This window comes from Tachypleus tridentatus, chromosome 8 (assembly GCF_004210375.1).
Source record: "Tachypleus tridentatus isolate NWPU-2018 chromosome 8, ASM421037v1, whole genome shotgun sequence".
Classification (NCBI taxonomy): domain Eukaryota; kingdom Metazoa; phylum Arthropoda; class Merostomata; order Xiphosura; family Limulidae; genus Tachypleus; species Tachypleus tridentatus.
In genome coordinates, this window is record NC_134832.1 from 155,914,170 (window position 1) to 155,929,280 (window position 15,111).

Below are 15,111 nucleotides of genomic sequence, written 5' to 3' on the forward strand. Positions count from 1 at the left end.
CAGCCTACAACACTACTCCTTTCCTGGATTGTAAATTCCCTTTAAGTATCCTAATTTTAAAATAAAAACTAAACTCTACTTTCAACAATTGTTCTTGGTATGTTCCTTCTTCTAAGGCCTATGGTGTACACAGTGGGTTGATGTCCCTGAATGTCCTGTTGTAGAGGGAGTTATTGTAGCTGTAGAACACAATTATTTATCCCTGTAGTTGAACATAATTCCCATACCCTTGACTTTTATAACAGTTATATACCAATTACATGTCAAATAGCTTTTCATTTCAAAATGACTATCTGGATAAGATAGTCTTCCTCAAGTATTGTTAATGTCTCTTCTTTCTTCTGTACCTTCTTCTAGAACTATGCTCTGAATATCTCCTTCTCGTGTGTTAAATACTTCAAACCTGTTGGCAGGGCAGCTACCAATGATTTATAGTTCTTACAGCCTTAAGCTGAAAGGTTACTTAATATTGCAGGAGAAATTAATGAAAACAAAATTTTAATTTTGAAATTTCATGTTGTAATATGAGGGGAAACACCCAGGTTATTTACAATTTGAATTCTAGGAGAAAACACTGAAACTAAATATATCTAATTCTCCTTATGATTAAACTTTACAACAGTATGATTGCATTAATCACAGGTTTCTTCCTAAAGAAAGTTCCACTACAAAAGTATAGATGTCTAAGGTACCTTAGTGATCACATCTATTAACACTGTAAGAGATACTCAAGTTGAAAGCAAAGGAACATGTTGTAGCACATTAAGTGAAAAGTAACATAATACATTCAAAACTAAATTCAGCACTAAAAACACTTTATACAATTCATTCAAAAGGCATGTTACTCATCCTATACACACAGCTTTATATTCCAAAAATCTAGTCTCTTTAAGTTCAGGCATATGGTACAGAAAGAACATTACTAAACAAAAATTATTTTGAAAGTTCCCACCTTGAATCAAACTTTCGATTCTCTTCTGTGGAAAAACGTGAACCGCTTCGGGCTATAGGATGGCGGTGAAGGGGATCTAGATTTTCTAAAAAGTTGATTTGAAATACAGTGTTGCATGGAGAGATTACTATTTAATGTTTTTAATAAAAAAACAGAGACTAACAAAAGTAGACTACACATGTTTACATCTCAAACAACCATAACTTTGATCCTGTTCTTATCACTCAAGTGTCAGAATTATTGATGTTTTACTGTCGTACTGATTTCAATGTCTGTTCTATCTTGTTTATCATAAGTAAGATAATATTGGTGTTAAGATATTTAAAGGTTAAAATAAAATATTGAGGAAAAATTAATTCATAATATCACTCTCTATGGACAAAGTTATAATAATAAAACTGTTGCATTTTGCATGTCTACAAGTATTCTGAGGAAAATATTATCTCAAAAGGTTAATTTCACAGTAAACCTTAACATATTTTCCAAATCCCTAAATACATTTTGTTGTATATTGTAAATTTTTGGTTCTGAAAATTTGATTTACACATACAGTGTATTCATTGTTTACAACTAAGTAATTTATTTCTTGATTATATGTACCCTTTAATGTGATATTGATTTTAACAAAATTAGTGAATGATGCACAATCCTTACAGGTACAAAAGGGAGCAACTTGGTCTGGCAGGATAATAGTAAACTTTAAGGTGGTCTAACAAAGAAAAGTATGAATATTCTTTAAAACATTAGTTACATCTGACTTAATCTAATCCAGTATCTTCCATTTACAACTGATGAACAAGTATGTACATTACTCTTAAATTATTTTTTCTGTTAGCTCATAAAATACATGATGGTTGTTAAATGTTAATTATCTTCCTCAAGTTCACTGGAGGGCTGATATTAAATAATTTTCCTGAACTGTTTTTAATCTGCCCTGAAACCAAATGAATAATTACCCTTTATATGGATGTAATGTACAATACAATGCTGCTGAGGATGGTCCCACATGAAATATATATATATATATATATATAGGTGGTGAGTTATTGATCATTCAACAATAACCTTTTTAAAAGGAAAATATTTATATAACAATATTGTTAACTGACACAGAGGTGAAGTTAACTGGTTCAATGTTTGGCATATATTGGTGCAAACCAACTAAACTATCTGTGTCCTACAAGTTTGAAAACAAAAAAAAGTAAAATAATTAAAATGTAAAAATGTATCATGATAATGCAAAACAATAGCCAAGTTTCAAATCAAAACACATAAATAGAATTTAATAAATGTAATGGTCCAAAAAATTTAAAAACACAAATGGGGTGAACAGTGTCACTATAGCCAATGACACTGTCTAATGTCAGGGGTATACCAATGGTACAAACATGTCTAAAATGGTGCTGAAGGCATGACTGTGAAACTCAAGCTGTTGTGGCTTTAGTGTCACAAGGGCCACACACTGGTGCATTAGTACCAGATAAAAGAAAATGAAGACTTAAAAAAAACCATGATCAATTCATAGCCTAGCCATGACAACTTCCTTCTTCTGATCCTTACAGAAACAAGATGGCTAAAGAGCAATAGATAGTTTGATCTGGAAAAGCTTGCAATCATGTTGCTCACTCCAAGCTGACTGCCAACTGGCACAGACCGAAGCTGCAAATACAAGACCATAGTCCATATATAGTAAAAGCATGGCAGTAATAGTACCAGAGCAGACAGACTTAGCTCTGGCACCTGTGAGCTTGTTTCCACAAATACTGACATGGCCTGGTATCCAGAAAAATTTGATAAAAATGGATAATAAAGAGAAATAGGCTAGTTGGTTTTGGATATTGATGACTAACATTAAATGTGGAAGTCCATTTTCAACAATAGTAGGAATTTGTGCAGTGATGACTTTAATATGCACACTTAAAAGTGTAACACTCAAGACAGAACATGGGGGGGGGACTTTAAGTTCCTGTGGGAAAAAACAGGAAAGTGTCAAATTTACACAGATTTGGAATTGCCAGTCCATTAAAAAGTTATGTATAAAAGTGGGTAAATGGTTACACAACCCAAACCAGTGGAGGTCACACAAAATGCCATACTTTCAAATAGTATTATAAGCCTTCTCGAGGTTAAAGAATACAGAAACAAGATGTTTTCACTTGAGAAAGGCTCCTCTGATTGATGATTCAAGTTGAATCGGGTAGTCCATGGTGGAGTGCTGTCATTGGAACCCACACTTAACGAGCAAGAGGAGGTTGGTTCATTTGAAGAACCAAACAAGATAGGCATTAACCATCCTCTCTCAGGTCTAACAGAGACAGCTCATCAAACCAACTACACAATAATTTGAAGGAATTTTGGAATCCTTTCCAGGTTTAGAAAGAGGAAGGGTAATAGCACAGCGAGAAGTATTAGGAAATGAATTCTCCAGCCAGATATGGTTAAATACAACCAGAAGAATAGCTGGTGAAATGATGAAAAAGAGCCACCATGTAAAAATAAATAAGAGGAAACATGATAAATAAACAGAGAAAAGAAAAGAGTAAACTAAGTGAATAAGCTGATAAACATAACTCATAATGGTGATGAGCGGAAATGTCACAAGACACCAAAATGTTCCAAGGAAGAACAAAAACCATGGAAGGAAGTCATCTGACCATCGTGGCATTAGTCTCTATAGGAAACAAAAGGGAATCTGGAACCAACTAGGAAGAATTAGGTAACAAAACAAAAGATGGAAAATGGTGCATAGTCAGATACTCCATTACAGGAAGGAGAGGTCTTTGGAAAGGGAACCAAGAATAAACCACCCAGATAACTTGACATGGATAGGTGTGAATGAAAGAAATATATATAACTGGGAAGACATAAAATAGAAGGCCCCTCCATAATGAAAAAAAGGTAGCTCTATCCAAAGACAAAGGCCAAGAAACTGGAGACTAGAAAGGCAGTAGGATGTCATCCAGGTGATTGGAAGATTCTTCTCTAGCAAGATGGTTGGTTGGTATGGTGTTTTATGGCACAAAGCAATTACACTATCTGCACCAAACATCTGGTAAAAAGTTAATATTAAGATGAAATCAGTAAAATTCATAAAGGGAAATAAAGATAAAACAAAGTTTACTTTTTGAATTAAAAACATAAATAGCATTAAATACAATTTTTATATCTAGCATACAGCAGTAAGAGAAAAACTACAGTAATAAAAGTTGTACAGGACTGTCTGTAGCATAACTGTAATCATCATAACCCTCCAGGAAGACTTAACAGGTAAGTTCAAAAACTACTGTCAGTCACTTGAAGTTGTCCTTTCCAGTCCTGGTTTCTAAGTATTTGATGTTATGGCCATTTTCAGAAAGTAAAGTAATAAAAGTTTTAAAAGACTTGTCCCAATATTTTAATCATTATAACTCACCAGGATGACTAATGGATTTCAAATGGGTAGTTTAAAAAGCAACTTAGTCAACTGAAGTTAACCTTTCGAGTCCTAGTTTTGAGTTATTTGATGTTACAGGCATTTTCTAATTTCAAATCGAACTGGATGTACTTTGATTCTTAAAAGGGAATCACATTAAAAAAGGTTTAACATATAAATTAAAAAACTTAAATTGCATTAAAAAGATTAATGGCCTTTAAAAACTAAAAAGATTTCCAAGGTGGACAGGGTCACCATTACCAATAACACAAATGTTACGAATAAACCTTGGACACAACATGTTTAAAATGGTGCCATCATTGAGAGTCATAGCTATGGTATCAGTGAGCTCATTTCCGTGAATACCAATGTGGCCAGGTATCCAGAAAAACTGGAAAGAAGTAGTTGTTAAAGAGAAATGGGCCATTCAGTTTTGAATATCGATGAGAACAGGGTGTGAACTAACATGAAGCAATTCCAGGGCCAGTAGAGAACTAAGTGAGTCAGTATAAATAGTGCAATTACCATACTGCTTTGCTTCTATGTGATCCAGGGCAAGAGAAATGGCATACAGTTCAGCAGTGAACACAAAAGCTGTAGAGGGGATTCTGTGCACAACCATCGAACCACAACAAACCATGGCAGGGCCCACACAGTCACCTGATTTCAAACCATCTGTATAAATAGGAATGGATGTTTTGAAAGATGATCAGCAAATAACAGACAGTATTTCCAATCAGGAGTGTCTGCTTTTCTCAGATGACTTAAAGATAGGTCACATTTGGGGACTGTAAGAAGCCATAGTGGGATGAGCTGACCAGTGAATACAGCAATGTTATTCAAGAACAGACCCAAATCATCTAACTGTGCCTGGATAAGAAGTCCAAAAGGAGCAATGGCAGATCATCTGTTCTGAAAAGTATGGTCCACCAAGAAAGGAAAACACAACCTCAGGTGGGATGCTTTGGTAAGGAACAAAGTTTTGAAGCATACAGTAAAGACAGTTGCAAACAGCAGAAATGCAAAGAAGGTTCATGAGTCTCTGTGTATAAGCTCTGATCTTGGGAAGTGCAGGAAATTCAGTGCAGAACTGAAGTCCTTGATGATAAATGGGGTCCAGCTTCTTTAAGGCCGAGGCCCTGGCAGAGCCATAGACCAGTGACCCACAGTCTAATTTTGATCAAATAAGAGCATGATATATCTTTAGCACAAAACATCAATCTGCTCCCCAAGTGGTGGAAGAGAGGACATGGAGGATGTTCAGCACTCTTGTACATTTGACCCATAGCTGCTTGATGTGTGGTATAAAGGTTAGCTTATGGTCAAAGATAAGCCCCATGAACTTTATCTCAGGGACCACAGGCAGCACAACTTCACCGATACAGAGTTCAGGATCAGGGTGAATACCCCCATTGGTGGCAAAATCTCATGGAAATGGTTTTAAAGAGAGAGAAGTTAAAGCTGTTTGCTGTGGTTCACTTCAGTAAGTGATTGAGGGCCTGTTCATAAAAAAAAAATTTAATAAAAATGGGCAAATGGCTACATAACCCATATATATATATATATATATATATATATGGTCTTGCAAAATGCCATACCTCAATGTTGTATCATCAGCCTTCTCAATGTCAAAGAACATTGACACAAGATGTTGTCTCTTGAGAAAGGTTTCTCTGATTGACGTTTCAAGTGGTATGTGGTGGAGCGCTGTCGTCAGAACCCACACTGGGTGGGCAAGAGGAGGTTGTTTGATTCAAGCAACCAAACAAGACAAGTATTAACCATCTTCTCTAATGTTTTATAGAGACAGCTCATCAAAGCAACTGGATGGTAGTTTGAAGGAATCTTTGGATCTCTTTCAGGTTTAGAGAAAGGTAAGATAATAGCCTGGTGCCAGGCATTAAGAAAACATTCTCCCGCCAAATATGGTTAAAAACAATTAGAAGAATATCAAGAGAAGCAAGAGAGAGATAGCACAGCATGTCATAGTGTATATCATCTGGTCCAACAGATGTACTGCCAGACCGATGAAGGGCTATTTTCAGTCCCACCAGTGTAAAGGGACAATTATAGTAAAAAAGACAATTAGCTCGAAAGGAAAGAGGTGATCACTCTGCTCTAGTCTTGATGGCTAAGAAGGTGGAGGAAGAAGCAGAAGTGCTAGATACCCTGCAAAAGCTTTAACCTAGAGTATCGGCAATGATCTGGGTATCAGCTACTTCCTGGCCATCAGACAGCAAGATCAAGAGGGAAACAGAATTATACTGCCCATTGACCTTTTATATCTTGTCCCATATGACTTTGGAACTGGTGGTAGAAGATATGCTGGTTGTGAACTAAATTCAAGAGTCCTTCTGGCTTTGATGTCTCACCCATCAAGCATGTGCACATGCCTGCAGGAAAGCGATGTCATGAAATAGTGTGGGATAGGGATACCTATGAAAATATTCCAGGCCCATTTTCTAGCCTTCTGTGCTGTGGCAGGCAAAATTCCACCACAGACGAGGATATCATGCAGAACTTGTAGAGGGTTTAGGAATACATTGAGTAAGTACTTGTATAATAAAGTCAGTTACTGCTGCCACACAGTCCTTTACTGATGGCTCACACACAATGACAGGATCAAGTTCTGCAAGAGCAGTGAAAGTAGGACAGTTTATTTGATCTAGCTTTCACCAGGGCAAGTGGGTTGGGTGGCATCGACCACGGCCAGTCTCTCTCAAAATTATAGGAAAATGATCACTGCCTTGTGGATTATTGTTATCCCTCCATGAAAAGGGAGGATAGTGAAGAGGAGCCAACTGACAGATCAACAGCAGTAAAGGACAGACTAGGTGCATGAAAATAAATATAAGAACCACTACTGAGAAGAAAAAGGTTGTGATCAGAGAGCATACACTCTACGGAGCAACTCCTCCCATCAACATCAGCACTTCCCCAGAGGGGAGGATGCCCATTAAAGTCCCCCAGGATTAAAAAGAAAACGTCAACTGTTCAATGAGAGCATTAAGGTCTGATTGATCATAGGTCTCTCCAGGCAACAGGTAGAGAGAACAAATAGTGATAGGACGACCCAAGGAAACATGGATGGCTAAGGCCTCCAAGGGTGTCTTGAGAGGCAAACACAGGGCAGGCACATGCTGATCAAACAACAGTGTCACCCCTTCATGCACTTGTCCATCACACAGCCTGTTATTTCTATAGAAAAAAAACTGCTGAAAGATGACTGTATTAGCAGGTTTCAGAAATATTTCCTGTAAGAAAACACATACAGGATGATAGAAAACAATCAGTGCTTTGATGTCATCCAGATTAGAATGTAAACCTCGACAGTTCCATTGTATCAAGGTAGGAAGCTGGTTACATGACTGTTGTAAGAAGCTTGAAAGATTAGATTCTCTGTATAAAGCTGGTTACACGGATGTTGTAACAAGATTGAAAGATTATATTATTCTGTAGGAAGCTGGTTATGTGACTGTTCTAAGAAGCTTAAAAGATTAAATTCTTTTGTAGTAAGCTAGTTACACTATTGTTGTGAGAAGTTTAAAGGATTAAAAGGAAAAGGCAATATGTCATTAACGGAAAAATGCATGATATACATGAAATAAACAGGTGCAGGGAGGTCCCATCTCAGACAAGTGTCCCAAAAAAAAAAAAATACCTACACAGATAACATAACCTCAAAAAATTGACCAGTTCTTGTTATAGGAAGTGGTCTGTAACACATTTCCAGGTAAACCTATCATACTTCCCAATGAGGGGAACATCCATTCAGTTTCATAAATCCATATCTACCTCCCATCTGGAGTAATAATTCTCTTTTTACTTCACAAGAATAATAAAAGGGATAAAGAACACCAGATACATGAACCAAACAGGAAACTTCTGTCATCTACCTTAGTCCTACACTGATAGATTGTGCAATGGATGGGGCTCACTGGTCCAAAAAACATATAATTATACTGAGCAAGATGACTGCTGATGAGCTGCATTAGTTCAAAACATTCCCAAAACACCTACTCAGGAAGAAAAGATTCAGGGGTGTAAATGTCAGAAATTAAGACATCCTAACAAATGACTTCTCAGAAACAAGGAAACAAAGTTAACTGGGGCATAATGGAAGAAGAAAATCGGGGAAGTGTCACCACTACAACTAACAAGGTCATTGTGTAAATCCTGATTAAACATTTTTAAAACAATGAATACATGTACACTGTCAGACATCCTGACAAATGACTTCTCAGAAACGAGGAAACCAAGTTAACTGGGGCATAATTAGCAAATAGCTAATGTGGTCATTTTGAAAAGCCTGTAAAAGAAGGTGAATTTGGACAAACAGCAAAGAAGCTGAGAAAGTATGGGATAAAGAAAAGTGGATAAAGAGAGAAAAGGAAATAGAGAAATTCAAGTAAGTCTCTTGCAACAAACTGTAAAATGAGAAACAAAAACATACACCTTTGTCATTTAAGCAGCAAGGCAAGATATGAAAGTGAATCAGGAGCAATTATTGGTATGGAAGTCAAATGAATTTATCTGAAGATTGGGCAAGTTCAGCTGATAAAATACAAGCAGGATGTTAGGAAACCTGTATCTGATATAAGAATAAAACCATTACCTGACACACAATGATGCTATCATCAACAAATATTTGGGTGTGCCTCCAGTTGATTTGTTTCATAACTTCAGATGTCAGAAATATAGAACTATCAATTAATTATCAAGATGATCCACAAAACCATCTGACAATTTTTGTTTTCTTTAATATATAAAAGGTGGCCTGGTATATCAAAAGTAGATGGAACATTGTTGTGATGAAGAATTGAAAGGTTATGTACAGAGACCTATAACATAAAGAAATGTATCTGCTGGTTTAAAACAAAGGGCAAAGGAACTGTCATAGAAGTTTCAATGCAGACACTGGAACATATGCTCCAAATAATGATGATGATTAAAAGATAAAAACATTAAGATAATTTAAACCAAATTTCTAAATGAATAAATTCAAGGAATGAAAGACTGTAAATGTAAAAAGAGATTTAAAATAACAAGTTAAAAAAATATGTTATTCTTTAACAAAAAACACAAATGTAAAAAGCATGTTCAGGGAAAGAATAACTCTTTGTTGTAATGTTAGTTCTAACACGGTTATTTCACATGAAGGATGTGTTACCCTCCAACTGGGGCTGTTAAAGTAAACATTGATACTAGAAATGAGAAAATTCAATTTAAGCATTGTGACATGTGCACAAATCTCATTGGCAGTAATGCAGAGTAATAAGTCTTTTCATTTGGAGAAGCAAGAACCATAAGTAAAATATTTTTGAAATTAAAAATAAATACAGATAGTGTGTCTATGTTATTACTATAAAATATATTTCCAAAAAAATTTAAAAAACAATTCAAAGATCTGTTCACTTAAACTATAACAATATATCTAAACTTTAACATTTCTAAAACAGTAAATGCATGTACACTAAAAACACTTTATACAATTCATTCAAAAGGCATGTTACTCATCCTATACACACCTTTATATTCCAAAAATCTAGTCTCTTTAAGTTCAGGCATATGGTACAGAAAGAACATTACTAAACAAAATTTATTTTGAAAGTTCCCACCTTGAATCAAACTTTCGATTCTCTTCTGTAGAAAAACGTGAACCACTTCGTCGACTATAGGATGGTGGTGAATGGGATCTAGATTTTCTAAAAAGTTGATTTGAAATACAGTGTTGCATGGAGAGATTACTATTTAATGTTTTTAATAAAAAAACAGAGACTAACAAAAGTAGACTACACATGTTTACATCTCAAACAACCATAACTTTGATCCTGTTCTTATCACTCAAGTGTCAGAATTATTGATGTTTTACTGTCGTACTGATTTCAATGTCTGTTCTATCTTGTTTATCATAAGTAAGATAATATTGATGTTAAGATACTTAAAGGTAAAAAAATAGAGATGAACAAAAATTAATTTATAATATTAACCTCTGTGATAAAGTTAAGACAATAAACTGTTTCATTTTGCATACGGACAAGTATATGGAGTAAAATTATTCTGAGCAAAATATTATTTCAAATGAAAAACTGAAAGTAAGGGCAAATTAAGTACAAAACCTTCTCTGAGACGTCCCTTCACCATGTATAGGAATTCACATCAAAGGACAGAGGCAAAGAACAATAGTTCAAAGTACAAAACCTTCTCTGAGACGTCCCTTCACCATGTATAGGAATTCACATCAAAGGACAGAGGCAAAGAACAATAGTTCAAAGTACAAAACCTTCTCTGAGACATCCCTTCACCATGTACAGGAATTCACATCAAAGGACAGAGGCAAAGAACAATAGTTCAAAGTACAAAACCTTCTCTGAGACATCCCTTCACCATGTAGAGGAATTCACATCAAAGGACAGAGGCAAAGAACAATAGTTCAAAGTACAAAACCTTCTCTGAGACATCCCTTCACCATATACAGGAATTCACATCAAAGGACAGAGGCAAAGAACAATAGTTCAAAGTACAAAACCTTCTCTGAGACGTCCCTTCACCATGTAGAGGAATTCACATCAAAGGACAGAGGCAAAGAACAATAGTTCAAAGTACAAAACCTTCTCTCAGATGTCCCTTCACCATGTACAGGAATTCACATCAAAGGGCAGAGGCAAAGAACAATAGTTTAAAGAAGAAATATTTCAATGTTTTCGAAAGATGTGAAAAAGAAATACTTTAATGCTCCTTGAAAATATGAAACAACAAAGACTTGAATGTCTTCCAGAAGTTTATAAGGAGAAATAATTCTTTGTTTTCCAAGGACTTATCAGCTTGAAAACAGTAATATATTCCAAAATTACATAGAAAAACATTATGCATTTACAAAGTGAAGGTCATGCTTACAAAAGAAAGCTCATCCAATTGCAAGAGGTCAAGCTTCTGGCTACATCTCCAAATCTAAAGATGATCAACCTAACAGCTTTTACTTGCTTCACAAAGTTACAATGACAATTTCTGATAGAATGTTTGAAAAATAGAACTGTCCCAAAACTTTACTACTATAACTATGTACACAGAATCAGGAAGTATTATTTGGTAACCTGCCAATTAAAGATAAAATCAAACTCTAATGAAGCAGTTTAGAAATGTCAATAAAGCTGAACAAAAGTAGAAGCACATTTTTCTAAGCCAAAGAAAGAATATTCAAAATAACAAAATCTTTTACTGCCACATTAAAGTTGTAGAAGATAAAATTCCAAAAACAAATATGATAAACTATTTAAAAGAAACATGTGGTATAAAAGTTTCTGATCAACCAAAAATTTCATAAATCTCTCATATTACATAAATAAGTAAGGTGAGGTTAGTTTTCATTTTATTTCAATATTTCTTGTCTAAACATTCATTTTCCTTACCTGAAAATGTATTTCCAATAGATACTAGCCTCTTCAAACAATAAAGCTATCTTCCTCATGTGTCTGTCTTAAGAGATTTCTATGTCACAAGACTTACAGGCAATTCCCACTTCATCTTACAAGATTTCCTGTGAATTATAATTCCCACCTAACCTCTCAATATTTCCTGTGAATTACAATTCCCACCTAATCTCACAAAATTTACTGTGAATTACATTACTGGGTAATGACATAATTGTGTTGCAAAAGCCTTCCACCAACAGAAGGGTGACACAATGCCTTACACACTAGATGCTTTTCCACTTGTGGATCTTTATTTCTTGATGAAGCAAGAAATATTAAGATCCACCAGAAGCTGGAGAATGGATAGGAATGTGTATGAAGGTAAGGTAACAACGTTAAATTTTCAGGTAAAAACAATGTTAAATTTTCACGTAAGGACAGTGTTAAATTCTGAGACAATACATACTTCTGCACACAGTTAAGTCAGAATTCCATACTGAAGTAATAGAGAGACTACTATAAAAATGTATCTGGATGATTTATCTTTAGAAAGTGCCCAAAGAAAACCCATAGAATGACACCCAATGGCAGGAATTCCATAGAGGCACTCCTATGAGAGCCCACATCTCATCTTTTTTCTCATGTGTTACACAGGTAGACAAAATAAGAACATGGCCATCTAATAATTGCACATAAGAGAACTGAGAGCTAATATTTGTATTATGGTTGTGGCTCATTCAAACCAAGCATTTTACTCACCTTAACTCTACCTGCAGACTACCAGACCAAACCCTGCTGTGGCAGAGAATTCATGCCATAGTGTGTGGAATGGTGTATGTGCATGTTTCAACTCAACACATATCATCTGTTGGAGAGCACAGATCTATTAATGTGCTCTCCTCAACTATACTAAACAGTTATGACTATAGTAGAAGAACACTGATCTTTTATTGTGCTCATCTAAACTATACCAAACAGTCATGACTATAGCAGAAAAACACAGATCTTTTAATGTGTTTTCCTCAACTATACTAAATGGACATGACCACAATTGGGAGACACAAGTGTGTGTTATAAGTACAGTTGTGGGAGGAGTGACTCTGCATTTCACTGAAAGTGTCACCACCATCACATTTCCTATACTAAACGGACATGACCACAACTGAGAGACACAAGTGTGTGTTATAAGTGCAGTTGTGGGAGGAGTGAATCTGCATTTCACTGAAAGTGTTGCCACCATCACATTTCCTAATGGTAAATAAGATACTGAGTGTGAGTGAGAAAACAACTGAAAGTTTTAATGAACATGCCTCCTCTAGATGGAGGAGAAAATGTAACATCATGAAGACTGAGAAGAGAACTAAAAGATAGAAGAAAACCTGTGGGTGAAAGTAAAGTAACCCTTGTGTGGATGGGAAACGTGTGACCACAGAATCTCAAAACATGACTGACTGATGAGCACTAACAGGACTCAATTACCTCTGATGAGCTTAAGGAATCTGATGCTAAGTAGAAGAGAAAAGTTGGGAAATAGGAATCAAAAGACTGGAAACTGGAGACTAAGTTGAAGTAAAATGGTGGAGAGCTGGGTTTAGGAACAGCATGAAAACAAATGATGAAAGCAAAGAGTACTAACTGACTGCCTCAGGCCATGACTCAATCAAATAATGAGCATCTCCAAACTACTGGAAAAAGAAAAGGTGCCAGGCAAAGATTTCACAGAAATAAGAAGTCAAACCTGAGAAAGGGGAGTATTTCTACTTAACCTTTCCTAACAAAGAATCTGAGCAGAAGGGAAATGGGACACAGTGGAAGAGTAAAGGGAACAAGAATTTCCCACAAACTCACTCAGACACAGCACTCATACTTAAAGTGTGTAGAGAAGAGGTAAATAAATGAAGAAGAAGAATCACACAAAGACAGGATAACTGGGCACTAGAAGACAAAACTGACACCAAAGAAAGAAAAACAAAGAAAATTCATGGGGTGTGACTGGTCAAGGAAATGGGAAATAAAATTGAAGTAGGAAACAATAAAAATAATATGACACAGAAGAAAGTGAAAGAATGGTGCGTACCTGTGAACTTAAGTCCTGACTATGTGAGAGAGAGACGTATAACTAAGAGGAGGAAACAACAAGGTGTGTCCTCCTCACTCATCCCTCAAAACAAGAAAGAACTCCTGAAGAAAAGACAACAGCCATCACATCATCCCCAGTCTGTATGTCTCCAAAAGCTGTAGCTGTCAGACAATCTGTGTGAGAACAGTACTCAGTGACACAAGTAGTGAGTTCATAGTTTGTAGAAAAGAAAGGAAAACTGCAAATTTCATTAAATTGAAAAAGTAAAACACATCTGATGTGTTCAGTGCTGAGGAAAAAATGAAAATTAACAAGTGCAAAAGCATGAAAGGAACTAGTGTACAAATAAATATGTCACCCTCCTACTGGACAATTTATGATAAATCTGGTGAAATGAAGTGGCAGTTACCTAAAGGTTTTTGAATCTCTGAGATAGATACATAAAAAAAGTTGTTTAGTTTTGAACATAATTATCTCAGAATTAATATCAGATCTTGTTAGTTGGCTAAAGATGAGCATATAAACTTCTTAATAGGATATTTAACCATCACTGTCTTTTACAGTGGGAAAAAAAAAAGACTTGGAGATACTTCATTGTTGTTTAAAAGCATTAAAAAAAGGATATTGTATAATTGAATCTGCCAAAACAAACCATACTGTCATATGAATAAATCTCCCTATGAAGTAGAAATACAAGAAACTAAAGCTAACCCAATTTCCAAGAAAGTATCACCATCTCTACAAAAAACCTTTAACATTTACAAAAATGGGTTGCCTCAAACACAAAGATGACTGCTCTATAAGACCTTTAAATGTAAAATAACTTCCAATGTAGTATATTTTACAGTGCAACACCTATCAGTTCTCATCATTACATATTGTGAATAATACAGACTTTGCTAATAAAAACAAATCTAAGGTAAACGAAGAAAGTTGGTCAGTTTGACATCAAATCTTTATTTACAAATGTTCCATTCAACAAAATATTGATTGAACTCAACAATCTGCTTCCTGTTACTGTCCATACTTTTATCTAGTGGAAATATCTGTTGAATTATGGTATGTGGACTACATATTTTATGTATATATTATTTTCAAGACTTACTTTAATCCAAAAGATCAACAAACTTTAAACTTTTCAGAGTGATTCAGAGCATGTTTGGAGCACAAAATTGAATATTTTCAGATGTATTTTGTTAAAATTCCACTCTTTCTCCTTATTAAAGGTGTTATCTATTCTGATTTGTCATCCATG

General features: G+C 35.3%; 1 protein-coding gene across 3 annotated transcripts in view; it reads right to left on the minus strand.

Moving 5' to 3' along the window:
- The window catches only part of LOC143223791 (protein Son-like), a 96,037-nt gene that overhangs the window by 58,302 nt on the left and 22,624 nt on the right, over nt 1-15,111 (minus strand). For 2 of the 3 annotated variants that reach the window (XM_076452221.1, XM_076452219.1), the window contains exons 4-5: nt 9,983-10,069; nt 953-1,037 (exon numbers count right to left, since the gene is read on the minus strand). In XM_076452221.1, the coding sequence (XP_076308336.1) occupies nt 953-1,037; nt 9,983-10,069 (172 nt within the window). The remainder of the gene's footprint in view (nt 1-952; nt 1,038-9,982; nt 10,070-15,111) is intronic. The other variant, XM_076452218.1, reaches the window with a different exon arrangement.